Source organism: Rhinoraja longicauda, chromosome 6, assembly GCF_053455715.1.
Source record: "Rhinoraja longicauda isolate Sanriku21f chromosome 6, sRhiLon1.1, whole genome shotgun sequence".
Classification (NCBI taxonomy): Eukaryota; Metazoa; Chordata; class Chondrichthyes; order Rajiformes; family Arhynchobatidae; genus Rhinoraja; species Rhinoraja longicauda.
In genome coordinates, this window is record NC_135958.1 from 31,090,159 (window position 1) to 31,113,223 (window position 23,065).

At 39.1% G+C, this 23,065-nt stretch overlaps 2 protein-coding genes across 7 annotated transcripts in view; one reads left to right on the forward strand and one right to left on the reverse strand.

Annotated features, from left to right (window-relative positions):
- zdhhc7 (zDHHC palmitoyltransferase 7) overlaps positions 1-23,065 on the forward strand; it is a 66,051-nt gene that overhangs the window by 36,135 nt on the left and 6,851 nt on the right. For 2 of the 4 annotated variants that reach the window (XM_078400755.1, XM_078400753.1), the window contains 4 exons: positions 1,286-1,382; positions 7,467-7,548; positions 11,584-11,714; positions 12,769-14,798. In XM_078400755.1, the coding sequence (XP_078256881.1) occupies positions 1,286-1,382; positions 7,467-7,548; positions 11,584-11,714; positions 12,769-12,945 (487 nt within the window). In that variant the 3' untranslated portion in view covers positions 12,946-14,798. Of the gene's footprint in view, positions 1-1,285; positions 1,383-7,466; positions 7,549-11,583; positions 11,715-12,768; positions 14,799-23,065 lie in introns of those variants that run through there. The other 2 variants (XM_078400756.1, XM_078400757.1) reach the window with 2 other exon arrangements.
- The window catches only part of LOC144594356 (hepatocyte nuclear factor 4-beta-like), a 58,339-nt gene continuing 48,920 nt past the window's right edge, over positions 13,647-23,065 (reverse strand). For all 3 annotated transcript variants that reach the window (XM_078400751.1, XM_078400750.1, XM_078400752.1), the window contains one exon: positions 13,647-22,774. In XM_078400751.1, coding sequence (XP_078256877.1) covers positions 22,635-22,774 — 140 coding nt within the window. In that variant the 3' untranslated portion in view covers positions 13,647-22,634. The remainder of the gene's footprint in view (positions 22,775-23,065) is intronic.

Below are 23,065 nucleotides of genomic sequence, written 5' to 3' on the forward strand. Positions count from 1 at the left end.
GGATTATTGTTTCAACCCTAGTGTACATGAGACCAATAAAATGTACCAGCGTTTAGCATCAAATTTGGAAGAGGAGTTTCATAAAGTACCATGGAAGAGAAATGATTTTGAAATAAAATTAAAGTGACTTGTAAGTAATCAATCCGTATTGAATGGCTGAAGTTTTGATAGATGTCATGCCATGTTTCAGTTTATTAGGTTGATTTGATTATCAATCGCTTAATGATCTGAGTACCAGAAGTAAAGTTGGACAACTCTAATCATGAAACTGGATATTATTTCTAAGCTATTTCTCTTCGGTGGTAGATCGGTAACATTGAGACTTAGATTCCAAATGGTTTTCATAGTTGTTGGCAGTAGAATAACAAAAATAATTGTATTTATTTATGGCCTTTTGCTGTATCTTTCATGACACTATAAACCAGTGTCATACTTTTGAAGTCTAGTCATGATATTGTAGGAAATATGCAACCAATCTGTACACTGCTAGATCTCGCAAACAACAGTATGAAAATGACTAGATTATTTTTTTTGGCACTGTTGATTGCTGGTATTCAAAATAATGTTCAAAACGGCAGATGAGACCTTGGTTTAAGTCAGAGTTGGAAGATGACACCTTACTAAATGCTGCACTAAAATATTAGTCAATTTATATTGCTCTGGAGTAAAGAATGAATCCAAAGTCTTCTGACCATAAGTCAGGCCCAAATGGACACTATTAAGACTGGAGACCATGTAATTCTGCTCAATGGCTATAGCTGTTGCTGCTGCTATACAGTAGCTCCATTCTATTGAAACAGGATGGAACAATAAGAAAACTTTAAAAATAAATAATCTTGCTTGTGTTTGTGGATACATTCAATTCTGAATATGTGATTATCTGCACAATGACAAATGATCTGGAAGTATTATGAGGAGTTTGTATTAGGAGTTTTAATTATTATTAGGAGTTTGTACGTTCTCCCCGTGACCTGCGTGGGTTTTCTCCGAGATCTTCGGTTTCCTCCCACACTCCAAAGACGTACAGGTATGTAGGTTAATTGACTGGGTAAATGTAAAAATTGTCCCTAGTGTGTGTAGGATAGTGTTAATAGTGTTAGTGTGCGGGGATCGCTGGGCGGCGCGGACTTGGTGGGCCGAAAAGGCCTGTTTCCGCGCTGTATCTGAAATATGAAATAAATATGAAATAAAAAGATGAATGAATGTATGCTTTAAAATTAGTTTGTATTTCTTAGCTAATATTTTTTAGTTTGTAATGGCTATTTTTCTTTCTTCCCAACATTAGTATCTGTAAAAGGTGCATACGGAAGATGGACCACCATTGTCCTTGGGTGAACAACTGTGTTGGAGAAAACAACCAAAAATTCTTTGTGCTTTTCACTGTAAGTTCATACGTGATCTAATGCAAATTTTCAGCAATTAAGGAAAACATATTAAGAATTGAGGAACATAAAATTGGCTTTATAAGCTTTCATGGCTTAACTTTTCAAATGAATCCACATTATTACGATTAGCATGCAACAAAGAACTAATTTACTGGGTTTGTTATTTAGTAAGTAGCACTAATTTCACTGTGTGCTGCAGGGATTCTTATTCTTGCATACTTTATCATGGATATTAAAGGATTTACATTTTTAATGCGTTATTGTTGAGAAGGATAGAGGAACTTCTTTATGGAATTTATAAAACATTTTTGAGTTGCTTAGCAAGTAGACCAATGTGAATGTTTGGTGACATAAAAAGCAGATGCTAACACAATCAACAAGAAACCTAATCCCCTGCTGGTTAGGGAAATAGAGTATTGTCATTTAAAATAAGATCCTGGTTAAATTAAGGCGTTGTTCCAGTAGAAGGATTTAATGTTAGTAACATGTTGTAAATTGCTTAAGATTATTTTTAATTCGTTGCTACCCCATTTGGAATTCTAAATCATGTTTGTTTGTATGAATCAACACAGCATATATTTTAAAAATCTTATACTAAATTCACATCCCCGATCTTTAATATAAGTGTCCATTTAAATTTTTTAAATAGGACTTCTGTGCTATATAGTCAAGCTTCATACCACAGTAGGTTTTTTGTCTTATTGTTGTAAGAGATGCAATTTGAGTTGCTGTATAAAGTAATACATACTACTCAAAATTTAAATTTGTTTTTGGAAATATCTGTTGCCCAGAAATTCATCTGCATAATGATTTTATTTTCCAGCCACAAGGAAATCCATTCTTTGTTTTTCAGAGTGAAGCACATTAACGACCATTTCCAGATCGATGTGCATCATTCTCTGAAATCCAACTCGGCACTTCTAACTTTGTGCTCCATAAAGATTTCTGCATCACGATGACAGTATTTCCCCATGCAGTATCATTATTGGAGCAGTGTATCATGTTGTCTTAGAAGCAGCTGTTTTTGGCATTCTGAGGACAACCTGATCTCACAGCAGACCTGGTGTGGATCCATATCAGATGAGCCAGTCACTTTAACTATTTGCCCTCTCCTGTACACAGCACCAACAACTCTCCCTCATTACATCTCAATCTCCACTGTGTATTCCTATGCCACATCTCCTGAGGTCAGGATCCAGTCCCCACTTATTTGCTGTCATTTTCTCTCCCTTTCCTTACCACCCAACCTGCACTTTCTCTACCCCCAACCATTCATCTAAACTGGTCACAGCTCCTATATCACAGTTCCCTCTCAAAACCTTGATCCCAAGCATTAATCAGTCATGAGCTTTGTGCCCACCCTTTAGCTCTCCCTCGTCCCCTTTTGGCTTGATCACTCCCAAACCTGACATCTGAGCAGCTCATTTTCAATCTCAATAATGCAACACAGGTCTTGAGGACAACTAATGATTATGTTGGGAGTTATAAGTAGTAATTCATCATCTCATGTTAAGCCTATCTAGTGTACCTAGCTGGCTGCCCTAGAATAGCCCAGTATTGTTTATATTTCAAAAATTCTAAAGGAATGGGGTTTTTAATATTGAAGAGATGCCCATGTGGGGAAGTAACATTGGGATGCTTCAAAAACTGCCACACTTACTTTCGTATTGTCAATCCAGCAGAATTGTTTTTTGATTGCTGAGTTGATAAATAGCAGGTGAAGGTGGCCTTTTACGCACTGGTCATTCCTTCACCTCATTACAGAGGGCGTGGAATCTCCCATTGGTGAAGGACATTAGGAAGTGATTGTAAAGAAATTGGTGGACCAAGATGGAGGAATGATTAAAATGGTGGAAAAATTAAATAATATCTGCCGAATAAAAGCATTGTGAAGAGAATTTTCACTGAAATTAATACACCAATATAATAAAGCTCCTCAATCTTCCTAACGTGGCATTGCATTCCATTGTTAATTTGAATTGTGAATAGTTCAGAATTTATGGTTATATATTTCAAGGTGCAATGAAATTCCTTGTTCACATGAAGCTCGGAGTAAACAGTATACATACAGTTAGATATATAACAGCAAGTACAATGAGGAGTGCAAAAGAGCATTTTGAGTGTAATGACCTGTCGCAATGAATGCCACAAATTCTTTATTCATCAGGTTTTGGTTGCTGACAGCATATTTCATAATGAACAGAACATTGTATGATTAAAGTGGCTTGCCAGTTAGTGGGATGTAGATCAAGAAATTATTAATGACAATATTACAACGACAACATTTATCCATCTGTTTTAACAAAATGTATTTTTTAAAACAGGTTTGGGTGCCTGAAGCATATGGCCAGGGGTGGGGGTAGAAGCAGCCACAACAGTCGGGTTGAACAGGCTTTTAGATAGACCCATGACTATGTAGGGAATTAAATTAAATGGAGGATAGGCAAGATTAGTTTCAATAAACATCATGTTTGGTACCTACATCGTGGGCTGAAGAGCCTGTTCCTGTGCTGTGCTGCTCAATATAAGCCATCGAACACCTCCATAAAGCAGCAGGGAAAAACTTCTTGTAAACATTGTGTTCATTTCATATTCCTAAAGATATGTTGACTCACTATTTTGAATAATTATTCAGTCTGTGCTTTATGCCTTTGTGATACCAGTGTTGTTTCTGAATATTAAGCTCTTGGGTTAATAAAATTTCCAAAACCCATACTTTGAGCTCGGACTAATTTGTTGACTTCTGCAAAACAAAAGAGAATCTGCAACCACACCGCACACAGAAAAAAAAAATATATATATATATATATATAATTTTGAAGGAGGCATTATGGTGTAATCTTTTGATTATTGGACTTGAGTTTGATTTCTAGAAACTATTTTTCGGTTTCCAAGACTCCAGGCATTTAAAAACAACTCTTGTCTTTCTTAACTGTAGTATATGTTTATTGCCATATTCCTTTATAAAGACAATTGAGATGTCAGACTTTGCCTCTGACATTGAATAAAACAGTTTTGGAGGGGTATGCCTTTAACAGTGGTAAGAATCAGCATGGCTGAGAGTGTATTATATGTGCTCCCACACAGCGTGGATTGGCTGGAGAGAGACACTGCCAAAGACTGTGGAGAAGTCCACATGGTCACTGGTTCATGTTACCTGATGGTTCATGTTAACCATGGGTAGGAAGGTTACTGATGGCAGGTTAAACGATCTGACTCATAAGCAAGTCATTGGCCAACTCACTTGTGTGCAGCTACGTCGGTTGCCGTATGTATCTGGATTTTATGTAGTAAGAAAAGTTTCATGTGTCTAATGATGAAGTTGAAATCCGATTTTTGGAGTATGTGAATTAATCCTGTCATTATCACACACAAGGAGCTAGTTTCAGGATCTCTCGCGTGCAATAAATAGACCAGCATTACACAGGATTTCCAGAGAAAACCCATCAACCTCTGGGAGTGTGATGGCGTCACTGAGAGTTCATTGAGCAATGCACATTGCGACCCTTGCCTTAAGTTGGGAAATTGGTAAGGATCGGGGCAAACATTCGACAAGGTTCCACATGGTAGGCTGCTCTGGAAGGTTAGATCGCATGGGATCCAAGGAGAAATAGCTGAATGGATAGAAAATTGGCTTCGTGGAGGGAAGCAGAGGGTGATGATGGAAGGTTGCTTCTCGGACTGGAGGCTGTGACTAGTTGTATGACGCAGGGTTCGGTGCTGGGCCCGTTACTATTTGTCATCTATATCAAAGAGTTGGATGAGAACATAAACAGCAAGTCTGCAGATGATTCAAAAGTGGGTGGTTTTGCAGATAGTGAAGATGGCTGTGAAAAATTGCTGCAGGATCTTTGATCGATTGGTCAGATGGGCTAAAAATGGTTTATGGAATTTAATACAGAGAAATGTGAGGTGTTGCATTTTGGAAGTCTAACATGGGCAGGATCTACACAGTGAATGGTAGGGCTCTGGGGTGTGTTGTAGAGCAGAGGGATCTAGGAGTGCAGGTAGATAGGGTGGACAAAAAGGCATTTGGCACATTGGCCTTCATCAGTCAGAGTATTGAGTATAGAAGTTGGGAGGTCATGTTGCAATTGTATAAGACATTGGTGAGGCTGCATTTAGAGTATTGTGTTCAGTTCTGGGCACCATGTTATAGGAAAGATGTCCAGCTGGAAAGGGTATAAAGATTTACAAGGATGTTGCCTGGGCTAGAGGTTCTGAGCTATAGGGAGAGGTTGAGTAGACTGGGACTCTATTATTTGGAGCGCAGGAGGATGAGGGATGATGTTATTGAGGTGTATAAAATCATAAGAGGAATGGATCGGGAAGATGCACAGAGTCTCTTGCCCAGACTAGGTGAATCAAGGACCAGAGGACATAGGTTTAAGGTGAAGAGGAAAAGATTTAATAGGAATCTGAGGGATAACTTTTTCACACAAAGGGTGGTGGGTATAGAATAAGTTGCCAGAGGAGGTAGTTGAGGCAGGGACTATCCCAACATTTAAAAAACAGTTAGACAGGTTTGGAGGAATATGGACCAAACGCAGGCAGGTGGTACTAGTGTAGCTGGGACATGTTGGCCGGTCTGGGCAAATTGGGCCGAACGGCCTGTTTCCAGGCTATTTGACTATGAAAAACTCCTGTTCCATTATGTTTATTCCTGTCTTCAATCATTAGTAAAATTTAAATCTTTATTTGTTTTCAGTTTAGACCACAAATATTTCCATTGTGGCAAAATCAGTAGAGCCATGAATTTATTAACTTATCACCTCAATAACTCCAAGTGTTAACGCTGTAAACAACTTTAAAATCCCAAGAGCCTCTGGAACTTGCTGTCATTCACTTCATTTGTCTTTTATTTGAAAGATTTTCACAAGTGTAAGTTCATCATTAAGCCCTTCAATCATCTCATCTCTGGGGAATAAAACCATGGGTATAAATGAATAAAAATCGTATCAGCTTCTCCAGCAAAGAAAGGCTTGATATATGAATAGCAGGAATAATTTTTTTCTGTAATGTAAATTCATTTTCGTAGTCATCTATAATCTGCTAAAATTGTAAAACATACTGCAATGATTTATAAAGAAAGTAGCATTCATTTTTTCCAAAAGAGGAGAGAAACATTAAACGGTATGTTTGTTGCATGTTGCAGTTAAGAGGATATACTAAGGATCTCAGCACATTCCTAGTATTCCTAGACCGCCACAAAACTGGAATTCCCATCTCAAATTAATTATAATTTAAAATAATCTGTTTACTTCAAAGTATGATTTTCTTTTACTTTTCCATTCTAAATTTAAAAATTATTTGCATAATAATTTATCATTGTGTAATTCCCACTTAAAACCAAACTTTAATGCCCTGCTATTGATAAAACAACCTATAGAAATTTGGGGTTTAGGAAATGTAAGAAAATAACTGCAGATGCTGGTACACATCGAAGGTAATTATTTCACAAAATGCTGGAGTAACTCAGCAGGTCAGGCAGCATCTTAGGAGAGAAGGAATGGGTGACGTTTCAGATCGTCTCGACCCGAAACGTCACCCATTCCTTCTCTCCTGAGATGCTGCCTGACCTGCTGAATTACTCCAGCATTTTGTGAAATAAATACCTGGGGTTTAGGAAAGATTTCTTACATTATGGGCATGTTTAATCCAAATGAATTACATACAAGTGACCAGTTGTCATTATTAATTTGTGGATTGGTGGAAATGTAAGAAATCAAATGTTAGATACTTAACTTCTTATAAATGAGATTAAAGCAACATATAATGCCTTTGTAATGGTTTTGCCATTTTCTTACGGCCAACAGTCTGCCTCTATACTCCATTTAGAAAACCTTTTTATTGTCACAGAGCATTTTAACCCAGTCAATTTAAAACAAAGCAGCATATTACTTCATTAAAATCTGTATGTAAGTCACTGCTGACTGGCTTGCAGACTGAACAAAGCCTTAGGGATATAAATGTTGACCTGTATTGTGCCAGACTCATCCTGTCATTACTGACTGGTCTTGCTTGATAATCAAAGTGATAGTGACAGATGTTGTGCAATAATATCTCTCCATCCACTTGCAGATGTACGTAGCACTGATTTCAGTCCATGCACTGATACTATGTGGCTTCCAATTTTTCTTCTGTATCAGAGCACAATGGAGTGGTGAGTAATTACATTAGTCTGGAATGTTAAAGTTGTCTTACAAAAATAGATTTGAAAAAGGGCAGCAACTTAATGTGTTAATAGTCAGATTTTTGTGTGCGTGCACTTGAGTGTGAGCATTGGCTTGCCCTGAAGCCTTGCGTTAAATAACTGCCGGTATCCAACAATTTATGTTCTTAACTTTAGTAAACACAAGAAACTAGGAGCAGGAGACTGCTCTGCCATTCAATATGACCATGGCTGATCTCATCCCCTTGTCTGCACCAATTCGCCATGCCCCTGAATTCTTCAATCTTCCAAATATTTGTCTATCTCCACCATAAATATATCTAATGATCTGGGCACCATTATTCTCTGGTGCAATGAAATCCAGAAATTCATTATTCTCTGAGAGAAAATTCTATTAACCTCAGTTTTAAATGATGGGTCCCCCTTTTTATTTGTAGCTATGCTCCTTTGTTCATAACTCGTCTGCTAGTAAGAAAACAGTTCAATATTTAGCAGTGCAAAGACAGATTTCACTTTTCCCTGAATTAAGCATAAAAGGAAAGCCCAAGTTTCAAAACCACAAAGAGCACTCAACCATGGATGCAAGTTACCCCGCCCCACCCACAGAAGGACAATTATGTTTAATCTTTTATACATTTTTCTTTAGGCATGATAATGTATGCAGCTGTTTGGTCATAAATGACAGATTTTTCAGATTATTTGTTGTTCAGTTTATGATACGGGTGTCTGGGGTTATGGGGAGAAGGCAGGGGTTAGGAGGGAGAGATAAATCAGCCGTGATTGAATGGCGGAGTAGACTTGATGGGCCGAATGGCCTAATTCTACTCCTATCATTTATTACTTATGATCTTAGTTGCTAAACTTTTTTATGATGGGGAAATGTGGTGTTTAGTACTGACTTCCTTGTATTACCGATCACAAAATCTAGCCTTATTAACTAGAAGTGAGATGAAGAGGTAAAGTGACAGACAATCGGAAGCTCTGAATCACTTGTGATGTGAATGGTGCTGTTCACAAAGTTTTTTACTTTGGACAACGTGAAGTCTGAGGATTTGTTCCATTGTGAAAACAAGTTCTGTGGGGGAATGGGGTGATAATGGTGAATTAGAATTGGTCTGGATTCAGTTCAAGGAAGAAGTAGTGATCCTCAGGCCATTATAGTGCCGCTGCAGGTGTGGAGAATGTCTATGGTGAAGACAGTTGAGTCCAGGAAACTGGTGAAGTGGCAGAGAATGCCTTCTCTAATCTATATAGCTGTCTCTATCCCTATGTCTTTCTTTGGAACACGGGGAGTATTCTTTGCTCCAGTCATAATCAGGTTCATTCCTTTACCCCTCACCTTTTCCTTGCACTCCATTGGGGATAATCTCAGCCACATATACTGTCTCATTATGAACATGAAATTACATACACTTTGCAGGTAATTTCCATCTCCATTGTCTATTTCCAACTCTTCCCCTGTCTTTCTCAACATATCTTTTTTCATGGCTAGGTATGGATTAGGATCTGATGTCTGCAGTCCGTCTGTCTTTTGTGTTTTTTGTTGTTTTTGTCTGAATTGTAGTTTTAATATGGTGTAGGGTTTGTATGTTATGTTTGGGGGGGTGGGGAGGGAACGGGAACTGTAAAATTCTCTCTCCCGAACGGAGACGCGACCTTTGTTTCTGTGTCGTGTCTCCGTTCCCACTGTGGCCTACCACCGGCCATGCACCTGGGACCACCTGGGGCTCTGGTTCGCAGAGCCCACGGCCTGGACTCACCACCTGCGGCGCTGGCTGCCTGCGGATGCTGCGGGAGCGGCTGCGATTCGTCTCCGGAGGCTTCGGCGCGGGCCGCGTGGATGTCGGAAGCCCGCAGGCCCCTGGATGGGGGCCGACATCGGGAGCTCCGGCAGAGGCAGCGTGTTCGCCCGCCCCGAATCGCGGGGCTTGGGTCGGCCCGCCGCGGATCTTTCACCGTCCGGCGCGGCCTGAAATAGGCCGTGGACCTTTCACCGTCCAGCGGGGGCTTCAATATCGGGAGCCCCGACCGCCCCGACGTGCCAACTCCAACAGCCTGACCGCGGGAGAAGACGGCAGGGAAGAGAAAAAGACATTTTGGCCTTCCATCACAGTGAGGAGGTGACTGGAGGAGACTCACTGTGATGGATGTTTCTTTTGTTTGGTGTTAGTTGTGATTGTATGTGTTATTGCATTTTTATTGATTATTCTTATTGGTCTTATTGTTCAACTGCGGGTAATGTTTCATTTCATTACACATTTATGTGTATGTGACAAATAAACGACTATTGACTAGGCTGGAATTGGTTAAAGGTTGAGGCCATCCGTCAGAAAATTATGGGATTTGGAGATTTGAGAATTACAGCCAAGGCCTTGGGTGGTTGATTGATTGGAGGAACTGGAATGTTATGGAGAGAAGGCAGGAATGGGGTTCAGAAGGAAAAATAGTTCAGCCATAATTGAATGGCGGGAGTAGAATCGATGGGCTGAATGGCCTAATTCTGCTCCTATGTTTTATGGTCTTATCGTGTTGCGAAATTAATGCTTGGGTCTTGAGATGGGGTGGCAGCAAGCTCTGCATTTGGCGGGAAGTGGGTTTATGTTCGGGGGGATAAGCCCAAAAGAATAAAAGGTGAGTATTTGACAGAGGTCCCAGTCCATCATTATATAGGGAAGACCCAGATACATCAAGCATGCCAAACAACGTCATTCCTCAGGGAATTTAGTTCATCCCCCGCAATACACTTAAAAAGTGCATGGCCCAGAGAATGGCATCAACCAGTGTTAGATCAACTAAGATCATGTGTGGCCAGGGACACTTGCAGAGGTGCCTGATCAAATTTCCAAAGTGAGACAAGTCAATCTGATAATAGTTACTATTTTGTTTCACCCCCAGGGGGAAAAGAAGTCAATCTTCAATTGTGTAGTGCTGATAAGAAAATGTGACTTAAATTTCAGGGTCACTAACTTCTGGAAACTTAAGATAGTTTTTTACCATGATCAACCACGATGCTTTTCTTTTTATTTTGTTTTTCTCAACTAATCAGTGAAAAACGCACCATAAATTTGGTGCTGTAAAAGTGTGAACATGATGACCTATTTTCTTTATCAAGTCAAGTCAAGTCAATTTTATTTGTATAGCACATTTAAAAACAACCCACGTTGACCAAAGTGCTGCACATCTGATTAGGAAAAAAAAGAAACATACAGTGGCAGGCAGCCAAACACAACGGCGCAGCCATCTTGAACAAAATGTTTAACTAAAGCAGAATGGTGTCCCGCGGCCGCGCCGCACCGGGCGATGGAAGGCCCCGCGGCCGAGCCGCACCGGGTGCTGTTCAGTCCCGCGGTCGAGCCGCGCCGGGTGATGGAAGGCCCCGTGGAAGAGACCTAAAAAAAAAGAAAGATTTCCCACCCCCCACCCCCCCCCCCACATACCCACCCACCCTCACCCCCCCCACCCCCCTCACCCCCCCCCTCACCACCTCACCCCCTCACCACCTCACCCCCTCACCACCCCCCCCCCCCCTCACCACCCCCCCGCCCCATACACAACCAAAACAAAACACCCCACCACCAACACACAAACAAAAAGGACAAAGGACAAACAGACTGCCAGCGAGAGCAAATACTGCACCTGGTCGATGTGGTGTAGAGGAATGTTGTTGGAGAAACCACACTTGGAGCGCTCTGTGTGCAGTTCGGTTCACCTGGCTGTTGCTTTCTCAGTATGACGTCGTTTTTTTAAACTGCAACAAATAAATTCTTGATATTCCTAATCAGTGTGGAGAAAGAGCCTTCAATTACTTTTTACGTACCAGTGATCTTATATTTTAAATCACTCGATAGAACAGTTTTTAGAGAGCTTCAAAGCCTGTAAGTATAGTTATTTGCATTGCTTATTATGTTGTCAGAACGCTATTTTAAATTAAAACTTGTAAAATATGCCTGTTTTAAATATGTAAAATAAAATTGATTACAACTAGAATACATCATTTGAGGGCTAATAAGATGTTTTCCTCCACAGAATGCAGTGGTTTTTCACCTCCTGTTACTGTGATCCTAATCATCTTTTTGTGCCTTGAGGGATTTCTGTTTCTCACATTCACATCAGTAATGTTTGGCACACAGCTTCACTCAATATGCAATGATGAGACGGTAAGATTTTATTTTTGTGATTTTTAAACTTTCGTTTGTTTCTTTTATTTGGAGAAGCCACGTTAAAAATCAACAAAGGGAGAACCTGGGTCAATGTTTATTTTGGCATTATGCGAAAAAGATCCTAGATAATTTACCTTCAGCTTTTTTCTTTAAAACATTGGTCCAATCACACAAATTAAACCACTATGTAGGTTTTCAAAGAACAGTGGCTTTCAATGAAATTTTCAACAACTTCAGTGGTAATCTGTCTACTGTAGAATAAGAGCCTAAAACAAAATCCCATTGAATAGAAACATGATTATTTGCTAGACAAATTAGAATTGAGCTGCATTTTCCCCTGCCTCTTTAACATCAAACCCTGCTCCCTCTCCCTACCCTTAATACCACCTCTGCCTTCAAAAAAAGAAACACAAAAAGGAAAGGCAGGGTGTGGTTACATCCATTCAATGGCTAAGCCCCCAATCAAATTCCAGTTGGAGATATATACAAGATGTGGACTAAATATTAACATCTAGATTTAAGTGCAGAGCAATTTAGTCCAGCCAATGATTCTGCAACTTGTGTGCTTTGGAAATGCATGGACCTTACAAAATGAAGAAGAAAAATAACATTGCATTTCTGGTTTTCAATTGGCTTTGTTTTGACGTTTTGAGTGTTAAGCAAATGGCGGATTTCAATTGTGTTTCACAGCAAAGTAAACTCTTTCCATGATGATAATTGTGATATTTGACAAGGTACATAATCATTCCAACTTTTTACTTGCTAAGCTTAACTGCCATGGCCCACGCAAATGTAAAAACTGAAGATCATTGCTTTCCCTCGGGTAATCTATGTACTTTCACAGGAGCCCATTACATCAGGTCTGAAAAATACATTTACAGTCCAGTTTACAATTCTCCATGGTAAATTGATTGACTTTAGCTACATTCACCCCATTCCGAATTCTTTTAGTGAAGGAGGGAGTGAGGAAAGAACAGTAAAGTTGGAGTGTTTGAAATATATCTACCCACAATATAATCCCACTTAATATAAAATTGTGTTTGTTATGCAGGAAATTGAACGGTTAAAAAATGAAAAGCCTACATGGGAAAGGAAACTACGATGGGAGGGAATGAAGAATGTTTTTGGAGGTCAGCCTTCATTTCTATGGATTAATCCTTTCTCAGGCATTAGAATAAGGCGACTCCTTCCCAGACCAATGAAGGGAGGACCAGAATTTGCAGTTTGAATCTAAGGAAGAACTTTTCTGCAAAAGTAAACTTTCTAATATTAAAATTAGCACAAGACTTTGTTCCTTTCTACTGTCTGCCATAGGGTACTATGGATTAAATAACTGCTGCCTGTTAAAATTGCACATAGTAACCTAATTATGAGCAAATCTAATGAAGTTTGGAACTAGCAAACTGACAGAAAATTCCACCGGCTGTCATAAAAATGGATTGCAAAGATTAAACCGCAGCTTTGAAGGAACAGTTACATGTCCTAACCCTCTTCTGTACAAACCACTGCATAGTTCTTCATTTTGTAGTATTGCATCAATGTACTATTTGTGACATAATCACAAACAAATTGAATGTATGTTGATTTAGTGACATCGCTTAAGAATGTTTTTAGCATAAAAGTTGTAGTCCATTCTACCTAATTCATTTAGCATCCATCAACAATAATTTTCAGGTTCTATATTTACCATTTGTTACATGAGATAAAACACATCAGTTGACATTGAATAATTTCTTTATCTGTTTTTATATTTTTTATATATATAAAAAAGAAGGGGAAACTTTATTTTTTCAGTTCATGTATATTTGTTTTTTTTAATTTCAGGAAAGCTTATTTCCCTTTGACTGTGGTATGGGTGTGCACTGTTATTTTAAAATAATTCAAAGTTTACCTTGAACGTAATCACATTTTCACTTTTATTTATTGCTTTGTCAAAATACACAGATGAATTGTAAGTAAGATTGTTGGTTATTTCTGAAATTGATATGAACTATCTTCATTACAAATCGTCTCACATAGTTAATGTAGAAGATTGTTTAGTGTATGGAACAGAATAAAAAGTCATTGTTTTTAATTCTCTGAAACATCAACTTTAGTTGAAAACGACATAGATACAATTACTTAATTTCGTTATTGCAGATCCTTACTGTTCATGTCCATGTGCAGTTCAACCTTGATAAGAGTTAGCAGATTTTTTTTGTGATCTAATGGATGAAATCTGCTTTCTGGAATCTTGATCAGCAGAAGGTATAATCCTATCTACCGGTAGGCTGTGTTAATTTTTTAGATGCTCCAAATTCCTTCCACCCTCAAACAAAACTATCAGACTTTATCTGGAGGTAAAATAATATTAAAGTTTGATTTCTGCTACTAAGGTGAAGCATTTATTATATAACCTACTCCCCATATGATATGATGTATTGAAAAAGTATATGGAGGTGCAAGCATTACACTAACAGAATGTAGTGGCACAGTTTGAGCATTAAATGTCAATTGAATGTCAATTATGATTTATGAAGGGTCCTTTTTATCAGAAATTGTGTGTGTGTGTGTGTGTGTGTAATTTATATTGTCTTAGTTTGCTGCCACACTGTATAAAGCCTTATTCCATATTTCTGGTGCTGCTTCTGGCACATATATTATGGCTTCACAAAATGCTAAAAATCTAAAAATGCCTTACATCACCTATATGGTGGGATGATGTTCTAAAGGGAGCAAATGATAATAAAAACAACAAAAAAACAGACTAATAAGTTAAAATTAAGATGGATGATTGAGGGAAAATAGTAGTTTCAATCACTTTCATGTTACTACTAAATAGACTTGGGTCAACATCATTGGAGCTTTGAAAATACCGTCAATTAGAATAATTTATTTACTGTGAGACTATACCTGGAAATTTACAATGAATGCTGCTTGAGTGCATTTACAATTCATGTTTACCAGTCACTGGTTAGTACCAAAGCTAATCTAGTGAAGTGTAGTCCTGGAGAAGGATGCAGCCAAACTAAAACAAAGCAAAGCACGCATGCACACACATGCGCACTCACACATATACATGCATTTTGATTGTATTTCATCTGTGCACAGTTAAGAACATTCTTTTGTATCTGGGCATCTATGTCTTCATCGCTATGATCATGTGCTCATTACACATTATGAATAAATGAACAATAGTGCAATAATCTGAAGGATATCCTTGAAATTGGAAGACAATCAATTAATCACTTTAGCCAACTTTCTACCCATACTTTTAAAAGACTAGTTATAGTTTTAGAGAAGCAGCACGGAAACAGCCCATCGATTCCGCGCCGACCGCAATTCCTGTACACTCACACTATCCTATACACTAGGGACAACTTGCAATCTTTTACCGAAGCCAAGTAACCTACAAACCTGTACTTCTTTGGGGTGTGGGAGGAAACTGGAGCATCCCGGGGAAAAAACCCACACTGTCACGGGGAGAACGTACAAACTCCATTCAGACAGCACCCATAGTCGGGATCGAACCCGGATCTCTGGCGCTGTAAGGGAGTAACTCTAACGCTGTGCCACTTTGAGTATCTAGAATATTATAACTCCTCCTTAGTTTCTGAAGTAACAGTTAGTTGCTTTCAATGCGAGGACTTGTTTTTCATTAGCTGCCATGTGATCTCAGCACCATACTAGACATAGTTTGAACCCTCTATGGCAGAGAACTTTGTGTCTTTACTTTTCTTGGTAAAAAGATTAGGAAAATTAATGAAGAACATCCATTCCTAAGAAGACTCCTTATTTTATTATGTTTAACACAAAATTCCTTAATCACAGCCAAAAGTTTCCTCGGTGGTAACAATTGTTGGAATATTAGCCAAACCTTGGCGTCAGTCCTTTCAGGGAGTTGGTCCCATTTCCTTAGTGCCATTCAAATTATTAAAGAATAATTTGAAAGGGCATGCATCAGTGACTGCTTGTGATCGCATGTGACCTTGCATGTTTTTGTCTTAATTTTTCTTTTGCGATAGCTGATGATTGGGCAAGCGGTGGCATAGGGCGTTCGTGACCCTAGTGAATAGGTCAAGCAACTGCATCTGATGAACCAGCAAGATCAAATTATTGTGAAGCTAACAGCTTGAGGAGGAACTATGAACGCAAAGCAAAATCAGGTACAGAAAGAGAAAACAAAACAGAGGAGAAAGGGCAATAACTTCTATTTAACTTTCCACATTTTTCACTATCCACGAACAATATAGAAGGAATGAGACATAATTTAATTATTATCTTTTAATATGAGGGATTTATGGGCTGTAATTGACAGTGATCTTTAATCACAAACCACCGCCTCTCAGTGTTGAATAACCAGGTTCAATCCTGACCTCAGGTCTGTGAAGTTTGTATGTTCTCCCTGACACCATGTGGGTTTCCTCCAGGTGCTCCAGTTTCCTCCCACGTTCCAAAGAAGTGTGGATTGGTAGGTAAATTGGTGGCTATGGATTGCCCCTGGCATGTGGGGGAATCTGTGCAGAGTTGATGGAAATGTGGGGAGAAATTTTTTAAAAGCAGGATTAATGTAACTGATTAATGGTTGGCACAGACTTGATGGACCGAAGGGCCTGTTTCTTTGCTGCATATTTCCATATCTTAACACTTCCTCCTTGATGACCCTTTGCACAGGGGCCACCTCAAGGCTGTGTGGTCAATTCCCTGCTTTGTTCTCTCCAAACCCATGACTGGGAGTTAAACACAGTTCTAACATCTATGTATTTGCTGACGATTCCACCGTTAATGGACAAATCACAGGATGTGTGAGAATACAAAAGGGACATCCACAACCTGATTGCCAGAACAACTATCTAACAAGACCAAGGAACTGATTGTTGACTTCAGGAAGGGAAAAACGAAAATGCATGAGCCTGTCTTCATCAATGAGATGGTAGTCGACAGAGTCAACAGCAAGTTCCTGGGTGTGCATATCACTGAGGATATATCCTGGGTCTAGCATATTGATGCCATCACAAGGAAACCTCATCAATGCCTCTACCTCCCAAGATGTTTGAGGAGATTTGACACGTTGAAGATTACTTTATCGAACGTGCAAAGTAGAAAGTATACTGACTGGTTATAGCCTCGTTCAGTAACTCAAATGCCCAAGAACTTAGAAGGCTGCAGGAAATGGTGGACATTGCCTGGTCCATCATGAGTATTGACTTGCCAACCATCAAAGGGAGGCATAAGAAGCGCTTCCGCAAAGAGACAGCTATAGTGATCAAAAACACGCACTACCCTGGCCATGCTCTCATCTTGCTGTTCTCATCGGGAAGGTGGTAAAGGAGCCTGAAATTCCAGGATCAAGAGCTTTTTCCCATCAACTATCAGGCTCTTGAACCATACTGCACAACCCTACCACAATCCTAATCTGCAACCATCTACTATGGACTTTGTTTAGGTTGCACTATATACTTAGGTTTGCACTATTACTTGGTATTAGTGATAATTTATTGTACTATTGATTATTGGGTGTGTGCATATGTATACTGTTTGGTTCCTGGTGCACATAACAATTAAATGCTCTGGAATAGCCCAAATTTTCCCCTCTCTTCTCCCTACTTCACACTTTTTTTTTCTGGGTAAACTAAGTAACAATGTGAATCTCAAAGTGATAGAGCAGTAAATGTTAGCTAAAAGATAATCCAGTTTAAGGAAGGCCAAACAGGAGACATCCAAGGATAAATCAGTCAACAACCCCCAAATTATATTTTGGAGCTTCCCCGAATGAGAGATAACATTAGTTTATCTTGGTATCATGTTCAGTGCAGGTGCTGTGGGACAAAGGGCCTGTTCTTGTGCTGTACTTTATTATGTTCTATGAATGTAAATCTCGTAGAGAGTGACAAATATAATACCCATTTAAAAAAATGAGAAATAATTTCAATAATTGCGAATTTTGACATTTGCGAGGATAATTTTACGGTTTGTCATTAAGACCGGGATTTCAACGCCCTCACTTAAACGAATTATACTGGCGAGGGTTGTAAATTATAAATTTCTATCTCTAAGTTATGATTTTTATGGCAGTCAATCTTATAAATGAGAATTAGGACCAGGATCTACATAAAGATAGAAGTTCCAAGATGGCACCCAACCCAAGCGACTATTCGTGTGCGAGTCACAGATTACAATCATTCCACACTTAAATCTCATCTACAGATTCCCTTACAGTGTGAATGTACAGTGTATCTGTACAGTGTGAATGGCTCGATTATAATCATGTATTGTCTTTCTGCTGACTAGTTAGCATGCAACAAAAGCTTTGCATTGTACCTCTGTACACGTGACAATAAACTGAACTGAAGACTAAAGACATATTATATCAGAGGGAGACACGGCACCGCCTCCAGTTGACAGCAGAATCGTGGCTGAGCCATACACTTGCAAAATAAACCATGGAATTTTCTGCTTTAAAAACTTTTGTAGTGGCAAGAACCTCTTGCAGAAGATTGGGAATCATGGCTCATGGCTCTTATCTACCTGTCAGTATCCCATTTACTACATGCCTTAATGTTGTTTAATTCAGCGATACAGCATGAAAACAGGCCCTTCAATGACCCTCCTGCTCATGCTAGTTCCGTGTTATCCCACTTTCTCATCCACTCCCTACACTGAAGGGCAATTTCAGAGTCCAATTAATCTACAAACCCGCATGACTGGAACATGTGAGGAAACCAACACGATCACAGGGAGGTATAAACTCCACACGGAGCACCAGGGGTCAGGACCAAAACCAGGTCTCTGGCATTGTGAGGCAAGAACTCTACCAGCTGTACCACTTTTGTCCTATATTCTGAATGCATAATACAACTAAAATTGTTAGGAATACAGGTGCTCCCTAACTTGCGTGATAAGCGACTGGCGTAAACTCGCACTTGCATAAGTAATACTTTAAGCCCACTGTTTCATTTCTGCGTTGCACGTCTCAGTAGCAGTGCGCTACTGTGCATGCAGCCGTTTCCGCAAGCCAACAGCTGTTCTCATGGATGCTTTCACGTGGTCTCCACGCCGGAGCTCCCAGGTGGACTCCATCTGGTACTACACCGTACAAATAGTAAATTTACGCATGCACAGTAGCACTTCAGTCTCTGACTTGCGCAACATCTGACCGGGTCCGTGGGACGTAGTTCTTGTGCAAATCGGGGAGCGTCTGTACTGCAAGTGCATTGATCATTTCAGTTTTTGACCATGCCTCACAATACCTGTAAAGCCTGTAACATATACAGCAGACGTTGCTACTAATTCTAGTAATAGAACCCTTTATTAGTTGTTGGCACTTTGTTCCCTCCTCCACCCCACACTTTTGCTGTTTTACTCATTGTCAGCCAGAGGTATTGCTGCAGCTGTTCCCAGTTTCATGTGATGCTGACGTTCTTCTGTTGATAACTGATAATTTTATGTTTTGATGGTTTAGCCATTTAAACATATTGTTTAAACTGTAGTTACTAATACACTTGGAAATCTTAATTACTGTGATTTGGATTGTGCCATGATTAAACCTTAAATACTTGTCAAAGTTTGACGCTTAAGATGGCTGCATTTATAAATAAAACCCGTTCAGTGTAAGTGATTATACTGATGAAATGTTTGCACAAAACCTAATTGGTTTTGAAATTTTTAAAACTCTTGATACATCCTTTTTTAGCCGTGATCAGATGAAGATTCATTAATAGATCAAGGAATAGTTCAAAACACAAAGTTCCTAATAAGATTTAGGTATGTGAATTTTGTGATAAAGAATGCTTAAATGTAGACTTTGCTACATGTGAATCCTAAGTTACTTGCACATTATTTTTGTGAGGTTAGAGTTCAATGTATGAATATATTATATAAACACTTGGCTGCTGATCTGATTCTGGAGGGAATGTTTAAATATGGGTAAAGAACTGACTAAAGAAATTGTATCAAACTAAGTATTGGAATAATATATAATTTTGTTAATTTTGTTTTTATGGTAATATTTAGAGAGGCAGAATGAAGTCAAGACCCCATGTTACTTGAATGGTGACCAGTGGAAAGAACTCATGGCACTAATTTGCCTGGGTTTTTGTTGATAAAATACCTAGAACAGGAAAGCAAAGTAATTGGAAACCCAAAACTCAATTAAGATTCCACATTCAATCTAACTGGAAGGTACTTTTCTTCTTTGTTTAGTAACAGACATTCGCTGCCTTATGCTTTAGTGCCGTTAATCTTGGTTGCAAAACTATTGTGATGTAATTACCATAACTTATTTATGGAATCAATTATGTTTGTTTGACCTGTCATATTCCTCTCTTTGGAGTAATTAATCTTATAGAATGGATCGACTGGGCTTATATTCACTGGAATTTAGGATGAGAGGGGATCTTATAGAAACATATAAAATTCTTAAGGGATTGGACAGGCTAGATGCAGGGAAAATGTTCCCGATGTTGGAGGAGGCCGGAACCAGGGGTCACAGCTTAAGAATAAGGGGTAGGCCATTTAGGACTGAGATGAGGAAAAACTTTTTCAGCCAGAGAGTTGTTAATCTGTGGAAATCTCTGCCACAGAAGGCAGTGGAGGCCAATTCAAACGATGTATTCTAGACAGGGTTAGATATAGCTCTTAGGGCTAATGGAATCAAGGGATATGGGGAAAAAGCAGGAACAGGGTACTGCTCCTGGATGATCAGCCATGATCATATTGAATGGCCGAATGGCCTACTACTGCACCGATTTTCCATGTTTCTATGTTAATATGCAAGAGGCTCCGTTGCTTTTTAACTGTCTATTTCAATTAATTAATCAAAGGGATTTTAACCTCTTCCTGCTCTTTCCTCGTTACTTATTATTTTACCTTTTCCCCATTATTTCCCTTTTCCCTGACCACTCACTGGTAAGATGTTCCATGCATGCTCTTCACTCTCCATTAACGCCTGTTTTATTTTGTCGTCCGTGGGCCTTACTGGTGACTTAATCAAGAAAATGCTTTTTACTGTTTTCATCTATGACTTAGAATCAGAATAATTCAGAGAGCCGAGAAAAGCCCTTAATGAAAAACATTGCACTGGCTAGTGTGCCCAGTATGGCTGGGTGTCTATACGTGGCTTGAGTACAAAAATATTTATTTTCATAGTGATTAACAAACTGCTGAAATATTTTCTTGATGGTAAATGAAACTGGCAGATGTTCTATGTATTCCCCTCAATCTATTTTTTCATCAAATTTTATTGCCTTGAAATAGGTGCTTAAAAGCTGAGCACATTTGTCAACATGATACTAAAAACCTGTGCTTGCATAATTATTTTTTTTTGTGTGTTAATAAATGGAGTTGAATGATCTGGAATTGATTCCAAGAGTATAATTTGGAAATTAGACTTGATAAGGTGTCCACTTCTCTCTTAATTCTTCCATTATCACATTAAATTTCCTGACTAATCTCGCTGGAAAGTGACCTTGTATAGAAATTGACATAAACCAAAATACCCAATTAATGGCCAAGGAATTACAAAACATACACTTCACATTCCTCAATTTAAAATTTAAATTTCATTTCTAATCTAACCATCAATTGTCCTTATACACATGCTTGAGAATTTGCAAATGAAGACGTTTTTCAATTTGTAATGTGACATTTATGCATTAAAAATATTGTAAAAGGAAAGAGAAAATGCAGGGTGTATCTCAAGTGATGATCATTGTTTAAGATGCTAGAACAATTTTAATAGAGCAATGGAATGATTGCTTCTGCCTCGAAAAATCCATTCACAATTTTGAGAGAACCTTTCAGCAAAGACAGATACAGAAAGTGCGTACAAGTGGCACTTTAGCTTTGGGTGCTAGCATTCACGAGTGTGACTTCATTCAAGCAGTGGGATTGAAAAATAGTTCATGAGGACATTTGCGAGCATTTGAGAGGATGGTGAATCTGTGGAATTCTTTGCCACAGAAGGCTGGTGAGGCCAAGTCAACGGATATTTTTAAGGCAGAGATAGATAGATTCTTGATTAATACGGGTGTCAGGGGTTACGGGGAGAAGGCAGGAGAAGGGGGTTAGGAGAGAGAGAGAGAGATCAGCCAAGATTGAATGGCGGAGTAGACTTGATGGGCCAAATGGCCGAATTCTGTTCCTATTATCGATAACAACCTTATTGTAGTTACAAATTTACCTCAGTAATCCCCCTGAAATGCTGTGATCTTTGAGATTACATAAGGTTCGCCAAAATGGTTCCTGGATTAAGGGATATTAGCTACAGGGAGCTGTTGGACAAACTTGGATTGGTTTCTCTGAAATGCTGGAGGAAGCAGAGAGACCTGATAGAACTATATAAAATTATGAAAGGCAGGGATGATTGACACTCAGAACCTTTTTCCCAAGGATAAAAAAAATCAAATATCAGAGGGCACAGCTTTAAGGTGAGGGGGCAAAGTTTAAAGGAGATGTGCAGGATAACTCTTTTTACACAGAAGGTAGCGAGTGCCTGGAATGCCTTGCTGGATGTAATGGTTGAGTCAGATACGAAAGTGGTATTTAAGAGACTTTTGGAGAGGCATATGGATATGCAGGGAATGGAGGGATATGGATTATGTCCAGGCAGATAAAAATTGGACATGGCAACATGTTTGGTACAGACATTCTAGGCTGAATGGTCTCTTCTTGTGCTGTACTGTTCCATGTTAATAGTTTATCTCCAATTTACCATAACATTTAAGATGTCTATCAGGTAATTTTGGAAAATGTTACTTGGACACATTTGATTTCTATATATGTGTAAAGTGTAAAGAGATGATAATGCTTGATCATGTTATTTGCAAACCCAGCATGTGACAGCTCAACACATATTTAATGGCAGTCATGATTTGTAGAAGTGCTTGCAGTAAGTTGGAAGAGTTTGCATCAAGACAGTGGAACGTCACTCAATTGTTTTTACAATATTTCCTGTTTGGGAATAAGGGTCTGAGCGAGCATAGACACGGAATGAGTTTGGATTAGACTGACAGGACGCAGTTTATATTCCTCATTTCCAGAACCAGAAGATGGAGATGGCAGGGGAGTTTCTGGAGAGGCTGCAAATAAAAAAACAAAGACGTTGTCAGATTTTCTTATTGTGGTAAGTTGCTGCAGAGTAATTTAAATAAAAAGCATGCTATAGGTGGCCCTTTCTTCCCCTCCCCCTTTCCCAGATCTCCCTCTATCTTCCTGTCTCCACCTATATCCTTCCTTTGTCCCGCCCCCCTGACATCAGTCTGAAGAAGGGTCTCAACCCGAAACGTCACCCATTCCTTCTCTCCTGAGATGCTGCCTGACCTGCTGAGTTACTCCAGCATGTGAATAAATACCTTTGATTTGTACCAGCA